This window comes from Neopsephotus bourkii, unplaced genomic scaffold (genome assembly GCF_033783945.1).
Source record: "Neopsephotus bourkii isolate Nb327-2 ecotype Australia unplaced genomic scaffold, CSIRO-AGI_Nbou_v1 NB_1499, whole genome shotgun sequence".
Classification (NCBI taxonomy): domain Eukaryota; kingdom Metazoa; phylum Chordata; class Aves; order Psittaciformes; family Psittacidae; genus Neopsephotus; species Neopsephotus bourkii.
The window spans coordinates 1-24,582 of record NW_026901975.1 but is presented as its reverse complement, the minus strand read 5'-3'; the positions used below and the strand labels follow the sequence as shown (position 1 = coordinate 24,582).

Genomic DNA, 24,582 nt, shown 5'->3' with positions numbered 1-24,582 from the left:
CCATTATAACCCAGTGGCTGCAGAGCACCCCCCCCCCCCAACCCAGTAGCCAATGGTCCCACCCGCACCGCGCCCCCCCCCGGGGGACTCTGACGTCATCGCGGCTGTGACTCACCCCCTCCCCCCCCGCCCCACATCTGGATTCGCTCAACAGCTGGAGGGGGGGAGGGGGGGGGGAAACCAACCACCCCCCCTCCCCCCCCCAATGGAGCCGGGTCTGGGGGTTCAGCACCCGCTGTTTATTGCCCCTCCCCCACCCGGGGGGGGGGGGTGTGGGGTAAGGGAATGGGGGAGGGGCGGTAATCCCAGTTTGGGGGGGTCTCTCCCTGTTTGCCCCCCCCTCCCATCAACCACAGGCATTGGGGGGTGCCCGGGGGAGCCCCCTGAGCCCCCCCAGTGCTCCCAGTAGCACCAGTGCGGCTCCCAGTGCCACCGGTAGTGCCAGGAGCAGCCCCCCCCCGAGGGCCCCGCGCCTGGGAGGGGAGGGGTTGGAGGGTTGGGGGGCGGGTGGGGGGGTAGTGAGGGGTGAATGGGGTTTAGGGGGGGTATTGGGGGGGGGCTTGAGCCTGGGGAGGGCAACTGGGGGGGTAATGGGAGTATCTGGGGGGGCAAATGAGGGGGTAACTGGGGGGGCATCTGGGGGGGTATTGGGGGGGACAACTGAGAGGGTAACCGGGGTATCTGGGGGGGTAACTGGGGTATGGGGGGGGAACTGTAGAATGGGTATCGGGGGGGGCTTGGGGGGATAACTAGAGGGTAACCGGGGTATCTGGACGGGGGGGGTAACTGGGGTATCGGGGGGGGTAACTGGGGTATCGGGGGGGGCATTGGGGGGGATAACTGAGAGGGTAACTGGGGTATCTGGAGGGGTAACTGGGGTATCGGGGGGGGTAACTGGGGTATCTGGGGGGGCATTGGGGGGGATAACTGAGAGGGTAACCGGGGTATCTGGATGGGTAATGGGGGGGGTAACTGGGGTATTGGGGGGGGCAACCGAGGGGGTAACGGGGGTATCTGGAGGGGTAACTGGGGGGGTAACTGGGGTACCTAGGGGGGTATCTGGGATAATGGGGGGGGAGCGCTTGGCTGTGGGGGGGGAAACTGGGGGTAACTGGGATGTAAGGGGGGCAACTGGAGGGTCCTGAGAGGTGGGGGGAGCACTTGGGGGGTCTCCAGCCCTGGGGGGGTCCTGAGGGATGGACAGAGGGGCTTGGGTGTCCCTATAGGGCACTGGGGGGGAGCTGGCTCCATGGGGGTCCTTGAGGTCAATGGGGGGGGGCCCAAGGCTATGGGGGTCCCTGGGGTCAATGGGGGGGTCCCCAAGGCTATGGGGGTCCCTGGAGTCAATGGGGGGGTCCCCAAGGCTATGGGGGTCCTTGGGGTCAATGGGGGGGTCCCCAAGGTTATGGGGGTCCCTGGCATCAATGGGGGGGTACCCAAGGCTATGGGGGTTCCTGGGATCAATGGGGGGGTACCCAGGGCTATGGGGGTCAATGGGGGGGTCCCTAAGCCTGTAGGGGTCCCTGGGGTCAGGTTGGGGGTCCCTTGGGTCCGTGTGGGGATCTGGGCCTATTTGGGGGTCCCCAACCTCATAGGAGTCTTGGGGTCTATAGGGGTCCCTATAGGAGTCCCCATAGGGGTCCCAGGGCCTGGTTTGGGGGTCCCTGCCCCTGCGGAGGCTCCCGGGCTCAGGGTCCTCATCCCCATAGGGCTCCAAGAGGGGGGGGCCCCCTTCAGGGTCCTCATCCCCATAGGGGTCCATGTAGGGGTCCCCATAGATATCGGGGTCCCAGGGCTCGGGCTCCTCACCCCTATAGGGCAGGGCCGGGCCCGTGTAGGGGCCCCCATAGGACTCAGGGTCCCAGAGCTGCCCCTCGGGGTCCTCCAGGGCCATGTAGGGGTCCCCGTAGGTGTCGGGGTCCTCATCCCCATAGGGGGGGGCAGAGCCGGGGTGGGGGGCACCGTACGTGGTGGGGGCCTGCGGTGAGCGCGGTGCCGGGTCCCGGTGCCAGGATGCTCCTGGATCCTCATCGATGCCTTGGTGCAAGCCCCGGTACCTGCCCGGTGCCCGGTCCCCGTGGTGCAGATCCCGGTGCCAGGATGCTCCTGGATCCTCATTGATGCCTTGGGGCAAGCCCTGGTACCTGCTCGTTGCTTGGTCCCCATGGTGCAGATCCCGGTGCCAGGATGCTCCCGGATCCTCATTGATGCCTTGGTGCAAGCCCCGGTACCTGCTCGTTGCCAAGTCCCCATGGTTCAAACCCCGGTGCCAGGATGCTCCTGGATCCTCATTGCTGCTTTGGTGCAAATCCTGGTGTCTGCTTGGTGCCCGGTCCCCATGGTTCAAACCCCATCGCCAGGATGCTCCTGAATCCTCATTGCTGCTTTGGTGCAAATCCTGGTGTCTGCTTGGTGCCCGGTCCCATTGATGCAAATCCTGGTTCCGAGATGCTCCTGCATCCCCATCACTGCCTTGGTGCGGATCCTCCTCCAAGCCCCGGTACCTGCCCGGTGCCCGGTCCCCATGGTTCCAATCCTGGTGCCAGGATGCTCTTGGATCCTCATTGCTTTCTTGATGCAAACCCTGGTGCCTGCTTGGTGCCCGGTCCCCATGGTCCAAGCTCCGGTCCCAGGATGCTCCTGGATCCTCATCACCGCCTTGGTCCAAGCCCCGATGCCTGCTCTCTGCCCGGTCCCCACGGCTCCAATCCCGGTCCCAGGATGCTCCCGGATCCCCATCACTGCCTTGGTGCAAGTCCTGGTGTCTGCTTGGTGCTCGGTCCCCCTGGTTCCAATCCCGGTGCCAGGATGCTCTTGGATCCTCATCACCGCCTTGGTGCAAGCCCCGGTACCTGCTCATTGCTGGGTCCCCATGGTTCAAACCCCATTGCCAGGATGCTCCCGGATCCTCATTGCTGCCTTGGTCCAAGCCCCGGTCCCTGCTCTCTGCCCGGTCCCCATGGCTCCAATCCCGGTCCCAGGATGCTCCCGGATCCTCATTGATGCCTTGGTCCAAGCCCCGCTGCCTGCTCGCTGCCCGGTCCCTGCTCGCTGCCCGGTCCCCGTGGCTCCAATCCCGGTCCCGGGATGCTCCCGGATCCCCATCACCGCCTCGTTCCGTGCCCTCCGCCGGCTCCCACCGCTGCTCTCCCCCGCTCCGTTCCTCTCCCTCCTCCCTCTCTCTTCCTCGCTGCCATCCCCGGTGCCTCCCCCTGCTCCAGCCCCGCTTGGCTCCATGGGGCAGGCGCCGGCAGTTGGCCCCGTCGGGCTGCAGCACGTACCCGGGGTGGCAGTGACAGGCGAAGCCCCCCTCGTGGTTCAGGCACATGTGATGGCAAACGGCGGCCGTGCGGCACTCGTCCGTGTCCCCGCACGCCCCCAAGGCCCCCGGTACCGGACCGAACCCCAACGGGCACGGAGGGGGCACCCCCGCGGTCACCCCCGCCGCCAGCAGCGCCACCAGCGCCAGCATCGCTCCGGATGGGTTGTACCAATAGGGAGGGGGGGGGGGTCCCCCCCTGCTTTGCGTCCCCACCCCCGGCCAAGGGCGGTGCTGGAGTCGGGACAACCCCTCCCAGTGCTCCCAGTGCTCCAGGCTGGGAACACCCTGAGCTTCACATCCCAACCCCCCCCCCACTCCACCTCCCCATAACTTGTGGGGCCAGGCCCTAAGGGCTGCGGTTGGGATTTGGGGGTTTGGAGGGGGAGGAAGCAGGAGGGGGGGGCCCATAGAGGGGGTGGTGACCCCCAAGTAACGGGGATGAGATTTGGGGGGAGCTGGTTGGGATTTGGGTTGTTTGGAGGGGGAGGAAGCAGCTGGGGGGGGTGATTCACAGAGGGGGTGATGCCCCATAGAGGGTGTGATGCCCCCCAAGTGATGGGGCTGAGATTTGAGGGGCTTAAAGTGGGAGGAAGCAGTAAGGGGGAGGGGGGGGTGGTACGCCATAGAGGGGGTGCTGACCCCCAAGTGATGGGGCTGGGATTTGGGGGGAGCTGGTTGGGATTTGGGGTGTTTAGAGGGGGAGGAAGCAGCTGGGGGGGTGATGCCCCATAGAGGGGGTGTTGCCCCATAGAGGGGGTGCTGACCCCCAAGTAATGGGGCTGGGATTTGGGGGTTTTGGAGGGGGAGGAAGCAGCTTTGGGGGGGGTGATGCCCCATAGATGGGGTGGTGCTCCATAGAGGGTGTGGTGCCCCATAGTGGGGGTGGTGCCCCATAGAGGGGGTGCTGACCCCCAAGTGATGGGGCTGAGATATGGGGGGAGCTGGTTGGGATTTGGGGTGTTAGAGGGGGAGGAAGCAGCTTTTGGGGGGGTGATGCCCCATAGAGGGGGTGATGCCCCATAGAGGGGGTGCTGCCCCCCAAGTGGGTGCTTCCCCCCTCAGCACCACATCACTGCAGCAGCCATCACCCCTGTGTGCCCCCCCCCCCCATAACGAGCACAGGACCCACCTGCAATAGGGTTGTATTGGGGGGGGTGACAAGGGGGTGATGGGGGGCACAGGAAGGTGCTGCCCTCAGGGCAGGGGTCCTGGGGTGCTGTAGAGCTGAGCCAGGGACCTGCTGAGGGAGGGGCCCAGGTTCCTGTGGGGTGAGGAGACAGAGGGGTGAGGAGCTGGGAATGGGGGGGGGACCCCAAGGGATGGGGGGGGGGGCAAAAAGGGATAGGGGGCAGCATGGGATGGGGGGGTAGTAAAGGATGAGGAGGGTACCCAGGGATGGGGGGGCACCAAGGGATGTGGGGGTCACTATGGGGGGGTACCCAGGGATGGGGGGCACCAAAGGATAGGGGGGCAATATGGGGGGGTACCCGGGGATGGGGGTGGGAACCAAGGGATATGGGGGACACCATGGGGGGCGGTACCCAGGGATGGGGGGGCATCAAAGGATAAGGGAGGCACTATGGGGGGATGGTACCCATGGATTGGGGGGCACCAAGGGATAAGGGGGACACTGTTGGTGGGGTGGTACCCAGGGATGGGGGGGCACCAAGGGATATGGGGGGCACTATGGGGGGGGTACCCAGGGATGGGGGGGGCATCAAGGGATAAGGGGGACATTATGGAGGAGTGGTACCCAGGGATAGGGGGGCACTATGGGGGGGTACCCAGGGATGGGGGGGCATCAAGGGATAAGGGGGGCACTATGGGGGGGTGGTACCTAAGGATGGGGGGGCACCAAGGGATAGGGGGGGCACCATGGAGGGGGTACCCATGGATGGGGATTGGTACCCAAGGATGGGAAGAACACCAAAGGATGGGGAGGGGACCATGGTGGGGGTACCCAAGGATGGGGGGGGCACCAAAGGATAAGGGAGGCACTATGGGGGGGTGGTACCCAGGGATGGGGGGGGCACCATGGGGGGTACCCAAGGATGGGGGGGGCACCATGAGGGGGTACCCAGGGATGGGGGGGGCACCATGGGGGGTACCCAAGGATGGGGGGGGCACCATAAGGGGGTACCCAATGATGGGGGGGGGGTCCCACCTCTGCAGGGGTCCACAGGGGATGGTGCTGAGCAGGGCCTCGCGCTGCAGGGGCTCGGGGCAGGCGCTGTAGGCGGCCATGAGGCTGTGAGAGGGATAAAGGAGGGGGGGATTTGAGGTCCCAGCCCCACACTTGGGGGTTCCCAGCCCCACACTTGGGGGTCACCCCCCCCCCCCCATTACCTGGCAGGGGTGGGGAAGCGCTGCAGGATGGCGGCCGCCCTCCCCCCGCTGAGCCCCCCGAGCTGCAGCAGTTGCCGGGCGAAGACGTCCCCCACGGTCTGTGGCTGGGGGGGGAGGGGGAACCCCAATATAACCCCCAGTGAGCACCCCAACCCCCCCCAGCCCCCCTATGCCACCCACATCCCCATCCCCCCCACCCCCCATGGACCTCCTTGGGACCCCTTTTGCCCCCCCTGAGCATCCCAACCCCCCATCCCCCCCCAGGGACCTCTTTGGGAACCCCCACTTTGGGACCCCCTTTGCGCCCCCCGAGCACCCCAATCCCCCCAGTCCCCTATGTCCCCCACATCCCCATCCCCCCTTCAGGGACCTCCTTGGGACCCCCTCCCCCTTTGGGACCCCCTTTGCGCCCCCTGAGCACCCCAACCCCCCCAGCCCCCTCTGCCCCCCACATCCCCATCCCCCCCCAGGGACCTCCTCGGGACCCCCCCCCAATCTCTTTGGATACCCCCTTTCCCCCCCCCCGAGCACCCCAAGCCCCCTATACCCCCCACATCCCCATCCCCCCCCCAGGATCTCCTTGGGACTCCCCCCCCCTTTGGGGACCTTCTTCCCCCCCCACTCCCAGCACCCCCTTAGCCCCTCCCCACACCCCATTATCCCCTCCCCACCCCCTCCATGCCCTCCCCCCCACAATCCCCCCCTCCCCCTTTCTTTGGGGACCCCCAGGTCCCCCCCCCCGATCCCCTTTGCCCCCAACCTGGTTCTTGCCCCCCGCCGCCCGCAGGCCCTGGAAGCGCAGGAGGGAGCAGGGGGTCCCCGGGGGCTCGGGGGGGCCCCGTCCGGTCACGTCCCCCCCCCACGCCCGCAGCACCCGGCCCTGAGGGGGAGGGGAGAGGGGGGCGGGGCACAAAAGGGGAGGAGTCAGGGCGGGGAAAGGGGGAGGGGCAGGAGCCGCAGCCCCCTCCCCGTGACCTCTCTGTGACCCCCCCTGTTCCCATGGCCCCTCCGTGACCCCGAGCATCCCCTTCATGTCCCCACGTGCCCCCATAACCTCCATGTGCCCCCATGACTTCCTGTGCCCCCCAATGTCCCCTCTGTAGCCCCCCCATATTCCCCCATGTCCCCCCCTCCCCCCATGATCCCCAAGTCCCCCCAATGCCCCCACCTCACCCCATGTCCCCACCTCACCCCATGTCCACCCCCACCCCATGCCCCCCAATGCCCCCCCATTTTCCCCCCATGCCTCCATCCCCATTCCCCCCCCATATGCCCCCCATGTCCCCCCCCATGTCCCCCCCCATGTCCCCCCCATCCCCCCCATGACCCCCTCACCACCCATGTCCCCCCATATCCCCCCCTCCCCATGCCCCCCCCATGGCTCCCTCCCCCATATCCCTCCATGGCCCCCCATGTCCCCCCCTCTGCCCATGCCCCCCAATGCCCCCCCCATGTCCCCCTCTCCCCCATATCACCCCCATGCCCTCCCCATATGCCCCCCATTTCCCCCCGTCCCCCCATGCCCCCAATGTCCCCCCTACCGCCTTCCCCCCCATGCCCCGCTATTCTCCCTCTCCCCCATATCCCCCTCAAGCCCCCCCATGTCCCCCCTCCCCCCATGTCTCCCCCTCATCCCATGCCCCCCCATCCCCCTTCCCCCCATATCCCCCCCTCCCCCCCTCCCCATGCCCCCCCATGGTCCCCATCCCCCATAACCCCCCCATGACCCCCTATGGCCCCCCATGTCCCACTCTCCCCCATATCCCCCCCATGACCCCCTATGTCCCCCCCACCTCCCATGTCCCCCCCATGTCCCATTCTCCCCCATATCCCCCCATGACCCCCATGTTCCCCCCTTCCCCCCATGCACCCCCATGCCCACCCCATAGCGCTGCTGCAGCTGCTCCCCCAGCACCCGCAGGAACGTGGCCGATTCCTGGGGTCCCCCCGTGCGCTTCACAAAGAAACCGTCCACAACCTGCAGGGAATGGGGGTGCTGAGACCCCCCCAGTACCCCCAGTACCCCCAGTTTGGGGAGGGGGCCACCCATGGGTGCTATGGGTGCAATGGGGATCACCTGGGTGCTGGGGGGGGGGGATGCTATGGGTGCAATGGGGGGCACCTGGGTTCTGGGGGGGGGGATGCTATGGGTGCAATGGGGGGTATCTGGGTGCTGGGGGGGGATGCTATGGGTGCAATGGGGTGTACCTGGGGTCCTGGGGGGGGGATGCAATGGGTGCAATGGGGGGTACCTGGGTGCTGAGAGGGGATGCTATGGGTGCAATGGGGGGTACCTGGGTGCTGTGGGGGGAGTGTGTATGGGTGCAATGGTGATGTCTGGGTGCTGGGGGGGGGGATGCTATGGGTGCAATGGGGGGTACCTGGGGTGTGGGGGGGGGATGCTATGGGTGCAATGGAGGGTATCTGGGTGCTTGGGGGAGGGGTGCTATGGGTGCAATGGGGGTACCTGGGTGCTGGGGGGGGGGGATGCTATGGGTGCAATGGGAGGTACCTGGGTGCTGGGGGAGGATGCTATGGGTGCAATGGGGGGTACATGGGTGCTGGGGGGGGGGGATGCTATGGGTGCAATGGGGGGTACCTGGGTGCTGGGGGGGGGATGCTATGGGTGCAATGGGAGGTACCCGGGTGCTGGGGGGGGGGATGCTATGGGTGCAATGGGGGGTATCTGGGTGCTGGGGGGGGATTATGGTGATGGGGGTACTGGGTGTCGGGGGAGGATGTATGGGTGCTGGTGGTATGTGGGGGGGATGCTATGGGTGGGTGCAATGGGGGGTACCTGGGTGCTGGGGGGGGGGATGCTATGGGTGCAATGGGGATCACCTGGGTGCTGGGGGGGGATGCTATGGGTGCAATGGGGGGTTACTGGGTGCTGGGGGGGGGGATGTTGGGTGCAATGGGGGGTATCTGGGTGCTGGGGGGGGGATGCTATGGGTGCAATGGGGGGTACCTGGGTGCTGGGGGGGGGGATGCTATGGGTGCAATGGGGGGTACCTGGGTGCTGGGGGGGGATGCTATGGGTGCAATGGGGGGTACCTGGGTGCTGGGGGGGGATGCTATGGGTGCAATGGGGGGTACCTGGGTGCTGGGGGGGGGATGCTATGGGTGCAATGGGGGGTACCTGGGTGCTGGGGGGGGGATGCTATGGGTGCAATGGGGGGTACCTGGGTGCTGGGGGGGGATGCTATGGGTGCAATGGGGGGTACCTGGGTGCTGGGGGGGGGATGCTATGGGTGCAATGGGGGGTACCTGGGTGCTGGGTGGGGGGGGATGCTATGGGTGCAATGGGGGGTACCTGGGTGCTGGGGGGGATGCTATGGGTGCAATGGGGGGTACCTGGGTGCTGGGGGGGGGATGCTATGGGTGCAATGGGGGGTACCTGGGTGCTGGGATGCTATGGGTGCAATGGGGGGTACCTGGGTGCTGACGGCCGCCTGGCGCAGGGTGGGCAGGGGCAGGCTCAGGGGCTCCCCCTTCTCCGGCTCCTCCAGCAGGTAAATGGGCTGGCGCAGGCCGCAGCGGCCCAGGCGGAACTGGGGGGAGGGGGGGGGCCGTTACAGCCAGGGCTCACCAGGAACCCCCATTGACACCCATTGACCCCAGTGCCACCAGGATCCCCCATTGACCCCCAATAACCCCCAGTGTCACTAGGAACCCGCAATGACCCGCAGTGACACCCAGTGCCACCAGGAACCCCCATTGACCCCCAGTATCCCCAGGAACACCCATTGACCCCCAGTGTTACCAGGAACCCCCATTACTCTCCATTCACCCCAGTAAATGACAGTGCTACCCAGAGCAACCCAGTAACCCCCATCTCTCTCCAATGGTCCCAGTAATCCCCCGTGCCACCCAGTAAACTCAGTACCACCCAGTACCACTTACCAGCCCCATTACCCTCCAATGACCCCAGTAACCCCCAATGCCCCCCTATAAACCCCAGTGCTCCTCAATAACCCCCAATCACTCCAATAACACCCAGTGCCACCCAGTAACCCCAGTACCACCCAGTACCATTTAGCAACACCATTACCCTCCAATGACCCCTGTAACGCCCAGTGCCCCCCAATAAACCCCAGTGCTTTCCAATAACCCCCAAGCACCCCAATAACCCCAGGTACCATCCAATACCACTTAGTAATCCCCAATCACCCCCAATGACCCCAATAACCCCCAATCACCCCAATAGCACTCAGTGCCACCCAGTAACCCCAGTACCACCCAGTACCACTTAGCAACCCCATTACCCTCCAATGACCCCAGTAACCCCCAGTGTCCCCCAATAACCCCCAATCACTCCAATAACACCCAGTACCACCCAATAACCCCAATAACACCCAATACCACTTAGCACCCCATAACCCCCAATAACCCCAGTAACCCCCAGTGCCCCCCAATAAACCCCAGTGCTCTCCAATAACCCCCAATCACCCCAATAACCCCCAGTCCCATCCAGTACCACTTAGTAATCCCCAATCACCCCCAATGACCCCAATAACCCCCAATGACCCCAATAGCACCCAGTGCCACCCCAGTACCACCCAGTACCACTTAGCAACCCCATTACCCTCCAATGACCCCAGTAACCCCCAGTGCCCTCCAATAACCCCCAATCACTCCAATAACACCCAGTGCCACCCAGTAACCCCAGTACCACCCAGTACCATTTAGGAACACCATTACTCTCCAATGACCCCAGTAACCCCCAGTACCCCCCAACAAACCCCAGTGTTCCCCAATAACCCCCAATCACCCCAATAACCCCCAGTGCCATCCAATACCACTTAGTAATCCCCAATCACCCCCAATGACCCCAATAACCCCCAATCACCCCAATAGCACCCAGTGTCACCCCAGTACCACCCAGCACCACTTAGCAACCCCATTACCCTCCAATGACCCCAGTAACCCCCAGTGCCTCCCAATAACCCCCAATCACTCCAGTAACACCCAGTGCCACCCAGTAATCCCAGTACCACCCAGTACCACTTACGAGCCCCATTACCCTCCAATGACCCCAGTAACCCCCAGTGCCCCCAATAAACCCCAGTGCTCCCCAATAACACCCAATCACCTCAATAACCCCCAATCACCCCATTAACACCCAGTATCATCCACTACCACTTAGTAACCTGCAATCACCCCCAATGACCCCAGTAATCCCCAATAACCCCCAGTAACCCCCAGTGCCCCCCCCGCACCTTCTGCTCCCGGTACCTCCCATCGCTGAGGCTGCTCGCCAGGTCCGAGGCCGATTTCCGCTCCACCACCACGTCCAGCACCAGCTCCCTTGGGGGGCGCCCTGGGGGCGGGGCCAGCGCATGGTCACGCCCACAGCCAATGGCAGCGCAAGGTTACGCCCCCCCTGGCCCCACCCACAGGCAAGAGCCTGGCCACACCCACCACCTCTAATGAGGGCGTGACCAGACGCGGACCCCGCCCACAGCCAATGGCAGCGCATGGCCACACCCTCCTTGGCCCCACCCGCAGACAGGAGCCAATGACAGGACAGGCAAGGGGCGGGGCCAGATCCTGACCACACCCACCACCTCCAAAGGGGGCGTGACCAGACGCTGACCCCTCCCACAGCCCAATGGAGGCGGAGTCACTTTGGCCCCGCCCACACCGCAGCAGATGTAGGCGGAGCCAGCACCGGGTTCCACCCCCACCGCTCATCCCATTGACTCCATCCCTCCCTTGCCCCCGCCCACCCACCCCAGAGGCCACGCCCACCTGTGGGCGGGGCTCTCTCGCGGGCCACCCAGAGGAAGTCTCCCACGTGGAGTCTGCGCAGGCTCAGGGGTACCCGACCCCGCAGCAACGACGGCACCGGCCTGGCCACGCCCCCCCCCCCGCATACGTCACCGGGGGGCGTGGCCACCCCATGGAGGGGGTAAGGGGGGAGACACAAGGGGGGGATGCAAGGGAAGGCTCTTTAGAACCCTATGGGGACAAGGGGATGGGCAGGGGACACCCCAGGGGGGACAAGGGCTCCATGAGTGGGGCTCATTGGGACCTATGGGGCAGAAACCCCTCCGGGGTGTAGATGGGACAGGCCTGTGGCACTGGGTACAAGGGACACAGCATTCCCTTGGGGGCGGGTAGGACCCCATGGTGCGGGGATGGGGGGAGGACTCACGCACCCATTGGCCTCGGTGACGTCAGCGCAGAGAATGATGTCAAATTCACCAGGTTTCAGCTCAAACTCGATATCAGAGCCAGGCCTGGGGGGGGGACAACACCAAGGGGTCCAAAAGGGGGGGGACAGGACCCAAATCCTGGAACCCCCCCCAGGAAGGAGGCAGAAATCTGGGGTGTCCCCCCCCCAATACCCATCTCAATGGGGACTTACGGTGGGGAGGGAGGAGGGAGATGGTCTTCGGATGGAGGCGGGGCTTCTGAGGCAGAAGCAGCCAATCGCTGGGCCAGAATGTGACCACGTGGGGTCAGCGAGTACCTGGGGAGGGGGGGGGACAAAGGGGGTGACCAGGGGGGTTTGCAGGGATGTGGGGTTGGGGAGGGCGGCTTTGGCCATACCGGGGGGGGCGGCCATTGCGCTGCAGCAGGTCCCGTCGCAGGAGGGTGCCCAGGGCTCCCTTGGGTGCTCCCTGGGGAAGGGGGTGGAAGGGGCCCCATTATTCACGTGTTTCCCCCTTGGTGAGGGGGGGGGGGTCCCATGGGACCTTCCTGCTCCCGTTCACTCTGGTGCCTACTGAGGGCACTCACCAGGGTCAGGGGCCGGTCACAGAGGGGCTGGGCCTGACGCAGAAGCTCCGCCTCTGGGAGGGGCTCTGAGCTCTAAGGGGGAGACCATGATGGGGGGAATGGGGGGGGACACCCCAAAGTCCCCAAATCCTTGCCCAACCCCCCTTTACCTTGTGCAGCGTCAGCAGCAGCGCTCGTGCCCCTGAGCGGGGGAGGGGCCGGTACTCACGGGGGGGGCAACGCTGGGAGGGGGGAGGGGGCAGAGGTGAGGGGGGGGGTCCAGCACCCCCCCCAACCCCCTCAATCCCCCCCCTCCAGGGGTCCGGGGGGGGGCGTGGTGATGATGTCACTCACCGTGGGTGGAGCCAAAGGGCTCTCCGGGCTCCTCCTCTCTGCGGGGGGTGTGGGGGCGTGGCCTTGCTCTGGTGGGGGGTGCCAATATGCAAAACAGATACAAATGAGCGCATGGATCAGCACCTATTGAAGTGACATCAGGCGTGGACCAGCCCACCCGTATCTCCGCCCACAACCTTTGATGCCCCGCCCACCCCCGAGGCCCCTCCCACCTGCGCGGTGCTGGCGCAGGCGCAGATCGAGCCGGCGGCAGAGGGCGGGGCCGAAGTTCTTCAAGATGGCGGCCGCCTTCCCGGAGCGGAGCCGCAGCGGGTACCGGGCGAGGGAGCGCAGCGCCTGCGGGGACCCGAGGCTGGGACCGGGAGCAGCGGCAGCCCCAGCCAGCCCCCCCCCCTCCGGTGTCCCCGCACACCCACCCGCTCGTAGACGCCTTTTGCCCGCGTTCCGGTGGCCTCGTCCCGCCACTCCCGGAGCCAGCGGGTGAAGAGCGGGTTGGGGGAAGCACGGGGCCCGCGGCGACGGCGGTGGCGGCGAGGGGCGGCAGCGGCGGCCTCCGCCATGGCGGCGGCGTTCACCGGAAGCTCCCGCCCCTGACACGGAAGTGCTGTTCAGCCGATCTGCCTTGCTCGCACGTTCAGCTTGTCTGCACTGGAGGACGTGGGCCTCTCTAGGCGGCCTGGAGGACCAACTCCTCTGCTCTGGCGGACTCGGGGGGGGAGTGCCTCCACAAAAAGCCCTTGGGGGGGCTGATACCCCCACATTCTCCCCCCCCCACCCGAGGGTTTCACCCCCCCAAGGGGTTCACACCCCCCCTGCAACTTAACCTCAGGGTGTTCCTTTTCCCTCTGTACCCCCTCCAAGCACCCCCATCTCCCTATTAGAATCCCCCAAACAATCCAGGGGTGTGTCCCCCCCAAATCAAGCCAAAGCTTGGACCCAGCACAGCAAAACCTTTATTATTTAGAAAACTCATACAAACAAACTGGAAGCGGGTGGGGGGGCGGGGGGAGGCACCCCAATATGACACAACCCCCCCAATGCAGAACAGGGGGGAAACCCCAACACCCCCCCCCCACACCCCCATGGGGGATTTGGTGTGATTGAGGGGGGGTATCCCAGGACCCCCCTATGAGGATGGTTTTGGAAGGGTAAACCCCAACCCCCCCTTGATGGAGGTGGTGGGGGGGGCAGCACCACAGTTTTTGGGGGGGGGCCCTGATGTGAATGGGACCCCCGTGGCTGGTGGCGGGGGGTATGGGGGGGGTATTGGGGTGCCCCATGTTGGGGGCTCAGAGGAAGGCATCGCACCACTCCCGGAGGCAGCCGGAGCAGTCCCGGGACTGTTTGGCGTTGGCTCCGCACGTTTCCTTCAGCCATTCCCGGAAGAGCTCCTCGTCCTTCCGCAGCACCAGGAACTGCCCCAGCACCACGTACGCCTGGGGGGGGGAGCACAGGGACACCCCCAGTGTCCCCATGGGTGTCCTTATCCCAAGCCATGACCCTGCAGCTCCCCCCATGGCACTGGGACAATCCCGCATCCCTAAGGACACGTTTATGTTTAACCCCCCCCCAAGCGCATCCCTGAACATTCCCATGTCCCCAAGGGGCTTCTGCCCATTCCATGTCCCCAAGGAAGCCTCTTGTCCCCACTGTGTCCCTAAGAGGGTCACTGTCCTCCCATTCCCAAGGGATTCCCTGTGTTATCCCCCCCACCAGTGTCCTCACTGTGTCCTGTCCCCATCCCCATTACCCCCAATGGGCTCCAGGCTCTGCCATGTCCTCAAGGAGGTCCCTGTGTGTGCCCCCCCCATGTCCCCAAGGGGCACCTATCTCCCACCATGTCCCTAAGGGGGTCCCTTGTCGATCCCCCCCCAACCCCCATATCCCCAAGATGCTCCTGTCCCCACCATGGCCCTAAGTGGGTTTCTGTGTGTTCCCCACCTTGTCCCCCCTGTGTCCCTGTCACACCCCCCATCCCCAATGTCCCTCCTGCCCCATGTCCCCAAAGGGCCCCTATACCCACCATGTCCCTAACGGGGTCCCTATCCCCCCATACACATCCCTAAGGGGGTCCCTCTGTGTCCCCCCTGCCCCCTTTCCCCAAAGGGCCCCTACACCCACCATGTCCCTAAGGGGGTCCTTATCCCCACTCTCCCATCCCCAAGGGGGTCCCTCTGTGTCCCCCTTCTTCATGTCCCTAAGAGGCTCCTGTCCCCTTCATGTCCCCAAGGGGGTCCCTGGGTGACCCCCTTTCCCCAAAGGGCCCCTATACCCACCATGTCACTAAGAGGGTCCCTATCCCCCCATACACATCCCAAGGGGGTCCCTGTGTGTCCTCCCTCCCTAATGCTCCTAAGAGGATCCTGTCCCCACCATGTCCCTAAAAGAGTCCCTATCAACCCCCCCCATCCCCAAAGGTGTCCCTGTGAGTCTCCCCTGCCCCATGTCCCCAAAGAGCCCCTATACCCATCATGTCCCTAAAGGGGTCCCTATCCCCTCATATACATCCCCAAAGGTATCCTTGTGTGTCCCCCCTGCCCCATGTCCCCAAATAGCCCCTATACCCATCATGTCCCTAAAGGGGTCTCTATCCCCCATACACATCCCCAAGGCGGTCCCTGTGTATCCCCCCTGCCCCATGTCCCCAAAAAGCCCCTATACACACCATGTCCCTAAGGGGGTCCCTATCCCCATCCCCAAAGGGGTCCCTGTGTTTCCCCCCTGCCCCATGTCCCCAAAGAGCTCCTATACCCATCATGTCCCTAAAGGGGTCTCTATCCCCCATACACATCCCCAAGGGGGTCCCTGTGTGTCCCCCCTGCCCCATGTCCCCAAAGGGCCCCTATACACACCATGTCCCTAAGGGGGTCCCTATCCCCCCATAAACATCTCCAAAGAGGTCCCTCTGTGTCCCCCCCTTCCTCGTGTCCCTAAAGGGCTCCTGTCCCCTCCATGTCCCTAAGGAGGTCCCTATCTATCCCCCATCCCCAATGGGGTCCCTGTGTGTCCCCCTGCCCCATGTCCCCAGAGGGTCCCTATCCCCCCATTACATCCCCAAGGGGGCCCCATGTCCCCAAAGGGCTCCTTTCGCCACTGTGTCACTAAGAGGGTCCCTATCCCCATTCCCAAAGGGGTCCCTGTGTGTCCCTCCTGCCCCATTTCCACAAAGGGCCCCTATACCCACCATGTCACTAAGGGAGTCCCTATCCCCCCATATACATCCCCAAAGGGGTCCCTGTGTGTCCTCCCACCCCTTGTCCCCAAAGGGCCCCTATACCCACCACATCCCTAAGGGGGTCCCTATCCCCCCATACACATCCTTAAGGGGGGCCCTGTGTGTCCCCCCGCCCCCTTTCCCCAAAGGGCCCCTATACCCACCATGTCCCTAAGGGTGTCCCTATCCCCCCATATACATCCCCAAGGGGGTCCCTGTGTGTCCCCCCCTGCCCTATGTCCCTAAGAAGCTCCTGTCCCCACTATACCCCTAAGAGGATCCCTATCTAACCCCCCCCATCCCCAATGGGGTCCCTGTGTGTGTCCCCATGCCCCATGTCCCCAAAGCGCTCCCACCATGTCCCTAACGGGGTCCATCCCCAACGGGGTCCCTTTGTGTCCCCCATGTCCCTAAGGCTCCCCCGCTCACCCCTCCCGAGCCTCCGGCACCCCCTTTCCTCTCCCCACCTTATCGAAGCCCTTCTCCTCCAGCTTCTTGCCCAGCACATCCCCGATGCCCGCCAGCGTCCCCACCGGCTTCTCCCCCATGGGCTCCGCTACGAAGTCCCGGTGCTTCTGCGACGTGGAGGACATGGCGCCTGCGGGGCGATGGGGGGGACGCGGCTCAAAGGGGGGGAACCGGGACCCTAGGCCCGGACTGAGGGACCCCGCGGAACGGCGCCCCCCCTACCCCGCGGCCCTCACCGGAGGCTCCGACCGCTGCTCCCGCCTCAGGCCGCTACCGCCGCCGCTCTGCGTGCGTCGACGTCGTGACGTCACATCCGGCTGCGCGATGGAGTCGAGACAGAGCGGCCACTAGAGGCGGCGGTGAGGCGCTCTAGGTGGTGGTTGGGTCATAGAGAACGCGGGAGGACCTCGGGCTTCCCTCCCCCCTCACCCACCCTCCCAAAATCCCATGGGATTCTCCCGGAAAGAGGCTTGAAAAGAGTAAAAAAAGCCCAATATTGGCACCAAAAACCCCGGCTTTTTATTAATAAACCACAAATAAAACACAGGCAGACCAAAGAACATCGGGGAAAGGGGGAAATGGGGTGGGGGAAGCTGGAAGGTTGAGGAAGAGAAGGGGTTTGGAGGAAAAAGGGGAGTTTTAGGGGGAAAAGAGAGTTTGGGGGAAAAAAGGGAGATTTGGGGCAAAAAGGGGCAATTTGGGAGTAAAAAAGGGAGACTTGGGAGCAAAAATGGGATACTTCAGGCTAAACAAGGCGATTTGGGAGCAAAAAGGGGGAGTTTCAGCCAGAAAGGGGTGATTTGGGAGCAAAAAGGGGCAATTTGGGGCAGAAAAGTGCGATTTGGGAGGAAAAAGGGGCAATTGGGGAACAAAAATGGGCGATTTGGGGCAAAAAGGGGTGATTTGTGAACAGAAAGGGGTGATTTGGGAGCAAAAAGGGGCAATTTGGGGCAGAAAAGGGCGATCTGGGAGCAAAAAGGGGCAATTGGGGAACAAAAATGGGTGATTTGGGGCAAAAAGGGGCGATTTGGGAACAAAAAGGGGCAACTTAGGGCAAAAAGGGGAGATTTGAGAGTAAAAGAAGCCCTTTGGGGGTGAAGGGGGGGGTCTCCAGCCCTCAGGCCTCCTCCTCTCTCAGCAGCATGTTGGGGATCCCACGGGAGATGGGGAACTGGCGCCCCGAGTCCGGGCACTGCAGGAACCCCTCCAGTACCTCCACCTGGGGGGGGGGGGGGGAGAACAACATAATGGGGTCAGTGGGGGGGGTTCAGGACCACCCCGCCCCCCCCAAGTGGGTTTTGGGGTCCCCTTCACCTCCAGCAGCACATGGTGCACCCGCCGCAGGAACGCTTCATCTCCCTCGTAGTCCGGGGTAGGCTCGGGGGGCAGATTCGAGGGGTGCCCCAACTGCAATGGGGGGGAATGGGGGGGAGCTGGGGGACCCCCAATAGAACCCCAGTGCCCCCCCATCCCAAACCTTAGGATCCCCCTCCCCCAGATCCCCTCCAAACTGGGATCCCCCCAAAATCGAAGCCCTCCCCCCAGTTGAGACAGCCCCAAACCACGCCCCCCCCAACCGGACACCCCCAAACTCTCCCCTCCCCCCCCATTTAGGACCCCCCCCCCCTCCACTCACGCTCTCGGCCGCCTCCAGCAGCGCCCCCCAGCGCAGCCGCGGCACCAACCGGGCTACGAAGGCGGCGTTGAACGGTACCGGCCGCACGCAGACATCCGAGGCCTGGGGAAGGAGGGGGGGAACGGGCTATGGGGCTGTGGGCCGGTAACGGGGGTGCCGTACCGGTAACGGGGTTTACAGGCCGGTAATGAGAGATGCGGTGTTGGTAGCGGGGCCTAAGGGCCAGTAATGGGGATGTGGTGCCGGTACTGGGAGCCATGGGAAGTAACGGGAGTGTGGGGCGGGTACCGGGGATGAGGTGCCCGTAATGGGGTTTACAGGCCGGTAATGACGGGTACAGTGCCGGGGCCCATGGGCAGGTAACGGGGTTTACCGGCCAGTAATAAGGGGTGCGGTGCCGGGGCCTATGGGAGGTAACGAGGATGTGGTGCCGGTACCGGAGTTATGGGCTTGTACAGGTGGCTATGGGCCTGTACCGGAGCTATGGGCAGATAACGGGGATGTGGTGCTGGTACCGGAGTTATGGGCCTATACCGGAAGCTATGGCCGGTACCGGAGCTACGGAGAGGTAACAGGGATGTGGTGCTGGTACCGGAGTTATGGGCCGGTACCGGAGGCTATGGGCCTCTACCGGAGCTATGGGCAGATAACGGGGATGTGGTGCTGGTACCGGAGTTATGGGCCTATACCGGAAGCTATGGCCGGTACCGGAGCTACGGAGAGGTAACAGGGATGTGGTGCTGGTACCGGAGTTATGGGCCGGTACCGGAGGCTATGGGCCTCTACCGGAGCTATGGGCAAATAACGGGGATGTGGTGCTGGTACCGGAGCTATGGGCAGGTAACGGGGATGTGGTGCCGGTACCGGAGTTATGGGCCTGTACCGGTGGCTATGGATCGGTACCGGAGCTATGGGCAGGTAACGGGGATGTGGTGCTGGTACCGGAGCTACGGACAGGTAACGGGGATGTGGTGCTGGTACCGGAGTTATGGGCAGGTAACGGGGATGTGGTGCCGGTACCGGAGTTATGGGCCTGTACAGGTGGCTATGGGCAGGTAACGGGGATGTGGTGCCGGTACCGGAGTTATGGGCCTGTACCAGTGGCTATGGCCGGTACCGGGGGTCGGGCCCGCACCTGTATCCGCAGGGGGAAGCCGCCGCCGGGCCGGAGCCCGCGCACGTTGGAGCAGAGCAGGTTGTGGGTGAGGAGCTTCATCCCGCCGCCGCCGCTTCCGGTGTGCGTCGCTTCCGGTGGGAGGAGCCGCGGAAAGCGGCTGCGTGATTGGACGGAAGGCGGTCACCAAGGTAACGGCGCATCCATGGGGTGAAGGCGTGGCTTGTGAACGTGATGACGTAGCTCATTGGGGGCGTGGCCTAAAGGGGTGGCTTTGGAGGAGCCCCTGCATCCCCAAATCGCCCTCTGAGCCCCCCCCAACCCAGCTCCTGCATCCCCAAGCCCCCCCATTGCCGGGTACCCCCAAACCCTCTGCCCCGTCCCCCATGGCCATGAATGGAGACAGATGCACAAATGCAGCTCCTTTAATCAATACTGGGGGGCACACGGAGCACCCCAAGCACCTCTTTAAGGACAAGAGGGGATCCCCCCCAACCTGGGACCCCAACACTGCCAAGGGTCCCACCAAAAAGGAGTGTGCAGGGGGAGAAAGGGACCCCAAAAGCCCCAGGAGAAGGGGGGGAGCCCCAAAATGAGACACGGAGAGGGGAAAACGCGTGCTGGGGATGGGGGAATTAAGGCCACATATAGGTGTTGTGCGTTCCCCCCCAGGCTGTGATGGGTGCTATGGGATGGGGTGGGTTTGCTTGTGGGTGCTGGGGGGGTGGGGAGTACACTGCTCCTGCCCCACAGATGCTGTGGGGCAGGACGGGCACTATGGGGTGTACGGGAAGCTGAGCAGCAGCCCCTCATAGGGCCGCAGGTTGATGGCCCCCAGATCGACGTGAGGGTCTGCGGGCGGCAGGTGGTGGGTGCTGAGGTGCAGGGTGGCCTGGGGGGGCAGGCGGGGGTCCTGCAGGGCCAGCGCAGGCAGGGGCTGGTCCCTGGGGTTCAGCACCACCAGGAAGCGTTTGCTCTTGTCCCAGCTCCGTAGGAAAGCGGCCGCGGATCCAGCGGGAACGGCCTCGGCATCCCCAAGGGACAGCGACCGCTCCTGGACCCGCAGCGCACCCAGGCGGCGGCAGAGCTCCAGCAGCTGGGCCTGCAGGGAGGCAGCGTTACAGTAACGCCCCTTTAAGGGGAGGCACGGCCCCTTTAAGACAAGCCCCGCCCCCTTCTGTAAACCCCGCCTCCTTAACAAGCACCGCCCCCTACTAAACGCACGTGGTTCCTTTAGTTTAAGCCCCGCCCACCTCGGTGCTGTTGTCGCCCTTCTGGATCGCCTCGATCAGGTCCCAGGGCATCGGGGTCAGCTGGGGGGGGGGAAATGGGGGTCAAGGGTCATGAACTTTCATCCCCCCCACCCTGTCCCATAGCACCCCAACCCCCCCCAGTACCCAAATCCCCCCCTCAGCCCCACAGCACCCCAAATCCACCCCTTTTTCCCCCAAACTGTGTGTTGTGTCCCCCCCCCTCCATACCTGGCCAGGCTGGGGGGTGCCAGGGAGCCCCCCCTGCTCATCATCCATCAGCCCCACCTCGTCCCCATAGCTGAGCACAGGGGTCCCGGGCAGGGTCCAGAGCAGGAGGAGGAGCTGGGCACGGAGGGGGGTCACCCCCACAAGGTGATGCCAGGGGGACCCCACCTGCATGGGGGGGGGGGGAGACACACACAGGGTCACCCCCCCATCACCCCCCAGCCTGGGGCTGTGTGGGGCATAGACGGGAGGAGGTCCTGGGGGTACATGGGGGGAGGTTGGAGGGAATTTGGGGGGGGCCAAGGGGTTGGGTGGAGGAAGCTTGGGAGGGGCATGGGGTGTTGGAGGTGGTTTGGGGGTCCTGGGGGTGTCTGGAAGGGCATGGGGAGTGTGGGGGTCTCGGGGGGGGGTTTGGGGGTCCCTTGGGGTATTGGGGGGCCTCAGGGGGTGTTTGGGGGTCCCTTGGGGTACTGAGGGTTCCAGGGGGTGTTTGTAGGTCCCAGGGGGTGTTTGGGGGTCCCAGGGGTGTTTGGGGGTCCCTTGAGGTACTGAGGGTCCCAGGGGGTGTTTGGGGGTCCCTTGAGGTACTGAGGGTCCCAGGCGGTGTTTGGGGGTCCCAGGGGTGTTTGGGGTTCCCTTGAGGTACTGAGGGCCCCAGGGGGTGTTTGGGGGTCCCTTGAGGTACTGAGGGTCCCAGGGGGTGTTTGGGCATCCCTTGGGGTATTGGGGGTCTCAGGGGGGGTTTGGGGGTCCCCGGGGGTGTCTGGGGGCCTCAAGGGGTGTTTGGGGGTCCCTTGAGGTAGTGAGGGCTCCAGGGGGTGTTTGGGGGTCCCTTGGGGTATTGGGGGTCCCAGCGGCGGTTTAGGGGTTCCTTGGCATATTTGTGTGTCCCAGGGGGTTTGGGGGTCCCTTTGGGTATTGGGGTTCTCGGGGGGAGTTTGGGGGTCCCTTGGGGTCCCAGGGGGTGTTTGGGGGTCCATGGTGGGGAATGGACTCACGCTCCAGGCCAGGGGGATTTGGGGGCCCAGGAAGTCCAGCAGTTGGGGGACCAGTGTGGGGCTGAAGGGTTTGGCCACCAGCGCCTCCAGGAAGGGCCCCAGCACCAGCCCCACGGATGAGGAGTTGAGCAGCGCCAGCAGCGAGGGGGGGTCCTGCAGTCGTGTACCCCCAACCAGCACCCTGAAAACAGGGGGGAGCAGTGGGTCAGAAAGGGGGGGGCACCAAATATATAGGGTGGGGGGTGCAGGAGGAGGATGGGGGGCACAAACAGACCTGGGGGTGCCCTCAGGGCTGCTCTGCTCTGTCAGGTTCCGCCACTCGGCCAACACTGAGGGCTGGGGGGCAGGAAAAGGGGGGGTCACCCCATAGAACCCCATTCCTGCCCCACAGAGCCCCCCCACAGCCCTGAGCCCACCTTCAGCTCCTCGATGCCATCCAGGAAGAAGCCAGCGACGCCGCGCTCCAGCCACAAGCTCATCGCTCGCTGTGGGGTACAGGGGGGTGAGTGCTCTGCCTGCCTCATAGTGACCCACAGCACCCCATGGCTGCCCCCCAGGTCATCCTGCAGCACCCTATGGCTACCCACAGCATCCCACCGCTGCCCAATACATCCCATAGTTTCCCTATGGCCAGACTCACCACCCCATAGCTGCCCCATTGCTGCCCTATAGCCAACAAGAGCACCCCATACATGCCTTAATGCACCCCCCAGCTGCCCCAATGTACCCCATAGCTTCCCTATGCCCAGCCTCACTCCCCCATAGCTGCCCCATTGCTGTCCTATAGCCAGCAAAAGCACCCAATACCTGCTTCATTGCACCCCAGTTTCCCTATGGCCAGACTCACCACCCCATAGCTGCCCCATTGCTGCCCTATAGCCAACAAGAGCACCCCATACATGCCTTAATGCACCCCCCAGCTGCCCCAATGTACCCCATAGCTTCCCTATGCCCAGCCTCACTCCCCCATAGCTGCCCCATTGCTGTCCTATAGCCAGCAAAAGCACCCAATACCTGCTTCATTGCACCCCAGTTTCCCTATGGCCAGACTCACCACCCCATAGCTGCCCCATTGCTGCCCTATAGCCAACAAGAGCACCCCATACATGCCTTAATGCACCCCCCAGCTGCCCCAATGTACTCCATAGCCCAGCCTCACCACCCCATAGCTGCCCCATTGCTGTCCTATAGCCAGCAAGAGCACCCCATACTCAATGCCTCAATGCACCCCTAGCTGCCCTATAGCCCCCCACAGCCCCCCCCCAAGCTGCCCCAATGTCCCCTATAGCTGCCCTATAGCCACCCACAGCTGCCCCAATGCCCCCCATAGCTGCCCCAATGCCCCCCCATAGCCTCCCCAATGCCCCCACACACCTTGACCTTGTCCTGGAAGCCGGGGTCCTCAGCCACTGCTGGCCCGAACCAGGCCGAGCCCCCCAAGTAATTGGGGGTCAAATCCAAGATCACCTGGATCCCTGGTGGGGTCAAAGGGAGGGGGGGTGTCAAAGCCCCCCCCTCAACTCCTGGGGTACCCCATTACCATTGACCCACAGCACCCCCATGACCCCCCAGCATTTGGGGTGCCCCTCACCCTTCTTCTTGGCGGCCTGCAGGAGGTGGCTGAGGTCCGAGAGGGAGCCCAGCCCCGGGTCCAACTGCTCCAAGGGGGTGTCCTGGGGGACCCCCGAGCTCTGGGGGTGCAGTGGCCCCAGCACCAACCCCTTCACCTGCAGCCCGGCCACGTGCTCCAACCGCGAGGCCACTCCTGCAATGGGGGGGGGGAGGGGTGAACCCCAAATCTGAGTCATAACCACCCCCCCTCCCCGGGCCCCCCAACCCCAAACTCAATGGGGGGGAGGGGGTTCTTGTCATCCCCATTATGATTTGGGGAGGCTGGGGGAGCCCATCAATGCCCAACCCCCCCCCCCCCGAAGTCAGGTGACCCCCCCAAATGCTGACTCACTGCCCCCACCCTATGGCTGATGAAATAAAGGCAGCAGAAGGGGGGGCACCCATGAGTAATGGGGTTCTATTAGGGGGGGATAAACCAATGAGGGGGTACTTTGGGGGGGAAACTAATGGGGGGGATAAACTAACAAGAGGGGGTTAACTAATGGGGGGGGCTTTGGGATGGGGATAAACTAATGAGGGGGTTCTTTGGGGTGGATGAATTATTGGGGGGTCGTTTGGGGGAATAAACTAAGAAGGGGGTCCTTTGGGATGGGGATAAACTAATAAGAGGGCTCTCTGGGGTGGATAAATTAATGGGGGGGTTGCTTAGGGGATAAACTAATAATGGGGGGGTCTTTCGGGGGCAATAAATTAAGGGGGCATCCTTTGGGATGGGGATAAAGTAGTAAGGAGGTTCTTTGGGGTGAATAAACTAATGGGGGGTTGTTTGTGGGGGATTAATAATAATGGGGGGTCTTTGGGGGGCAATAAACTAAAAGGGGGGGTCCTTTGGGATGGGGATAAACTAATAAAAAGGTATTATGTGGGGGAATACACTAATAAGGTAGGTTCTTTGGGGTCAGAAGGTGGGTTCTTTGGGGGGATAAACTAATAGGGGGGGGTCCTTTGGGGGGATAAACTAATGGGGGAATCCATGGGGGGGAACTAATGGGGGTCTCATTTGGGAGCGCTAAACTAATAAGGGGGTCCTTTGGGGGGATAAACTAATAGGAAGGGTTCTTTGGGGGCATAAACTAATGGGGGGGTCTTTGGGGGGGCTAAATTAATATGGATGGTTCTTTGAGGGGAATAAACTCATAAAGGGGTGCTCTTTGGGGGGGATAAACTAATAGGAAAAGTCCTTTGGGGGGAATAAATAAATAAAAGGGGTTCTTTGACAGGGATAAAATAATGGGGGGCAATAAATTAATAAAGGGGTGCTCTTTGGGGACATACTTGAGGTGTTTTTCTTCTCTTT

General features: G+C 63.7%; 4 protein-coding genes across 5 annotated transcripts; all 4 read right to left on the bottom strand.

Moving 5' to 3' along the window:
- Window positions 1-67: 67 nt before the first annotated feature.
- Window positions 68-19,326, bottom strand: TRMT112 (tRNA methyltransferase activator subunit 11-2). Of its 2 annotated transcripts, none has more exons than XM_061369459.1 (5): window positions 19,199-19,326; window positions 18,064-18,165; window positions 17,742-17,834; window positions 17,545-17,646; window positions 68-80 (listed from the first exon to the last, which is right to left on the bottom strand). In XM_061369459.1, the coding sequence occupies exons 1-4, from the start codon at window positions 19,277-19,279 to the stop codon at window positions 17,545-17,547; spliced, it is 378 nt and encodes a 125-aa protein (XP_061225443.1). In that variant the 5' UTR covers window positions 19,280-19,326; the 3' UTR covers window positions 68-80. The 2 variants fall into 2 exon arrangements, with proteins under 2 accessions (XP_061225443.1, XP_061225444.1); XM_061369460.1 differs by lacking the exon at window positions 68-80 and adding an exon at window positions 6,708-6,717 and having other exon boundaries at window positions 17,542-17,646.
- MUS81 (MUS81 structure-specific endonuclease subunit) lies at window positions 4,489-13,305 on the bottom strand. Its single transcript, XM_061369457.1, has 16 exons — window positions 13,162-13,305; window positions 12,958-13,081; window positions 12,746-12,813; window positions 12,562-12,633; window positions 12,413-12,484; window positions 12,224-12,294; window positions 12,039-12,143; window positions 11,830-11,910; window positions 11,420-11,520; window positions 10,888-10,988; window positions 9,103-9,219; window positions 7,551-7,646; window positions 6,429-6,548; window positions 5,669-5,772; window positions 5,487-5,570; window positions 4,489-4,583 (listed from the first exon to the last, which is right to left on the bottom strand). The coding sequence occupies exons 1-16, from the start codon at window positions 13,303-13,305 to the stop codon at window positions 4,517-4,519; spliced, it is 1,527 nt and encodes a 508-aa protein (XP_061225441.1). The 3' UTR covers window positions 4,489-4,516.
- BANF1 (BAF nuclear assembly factor 1) lies at window positions 13,993-16,823 on the bottom strand. The gene is made up of 3 exons (XM_061369456.1): window positions 16,664-16,823; window positions 16,427-16,557; window positions 13,993-14,181 (listed from the first exon to the last, which is right to left on the bottom strand). The coding sequence occupies exons 2-3, from the start codon at window positions 16,550-16,552 to the stop codon at window positions 14,035-14,037; spliced, it is 273 nt and encodes a 90-aa protein (XP_061225440.1). The 5' UTR covers window positions 16,553-16,557; window positions 16,664-16,823; the 3' UTR covers window positions 13,993-14,034.
- Window positions 19,327-19,893: 567 nt separating the features above from the next.
- Window positions 19,894-23,467, bottom strand: SLC3A2 (solute carrier family 3 member 2). Its single transcript, XM_061369455.1, has 8 exons — window positions 23,245-23,467; window positions 23,028-23,128; window positions 22,070-22,138; window positions 21,928-21,989; window positions 21,654-21,834; window positions 20,659-20,823; window positions 20,431-20,490; window positions 19,894-20,279 (listed from the first exon to the last, which is right to left on the bottom strand). The coding sequence occupies exons 1-8, from the start codon at window positions 23,459-23,461 to the stop codon at window positions 19,953-19,955; spliced, it is 1,182 nt and encodes a 393-aa protein (XP_061225439.1). The 5' UTR covers window positions 23,462-23,467; the 3' UTR covers window positions 19,894-19,952.
- Window positions 23,468-24,582: the final 1,115 nt, after the last annotated feature.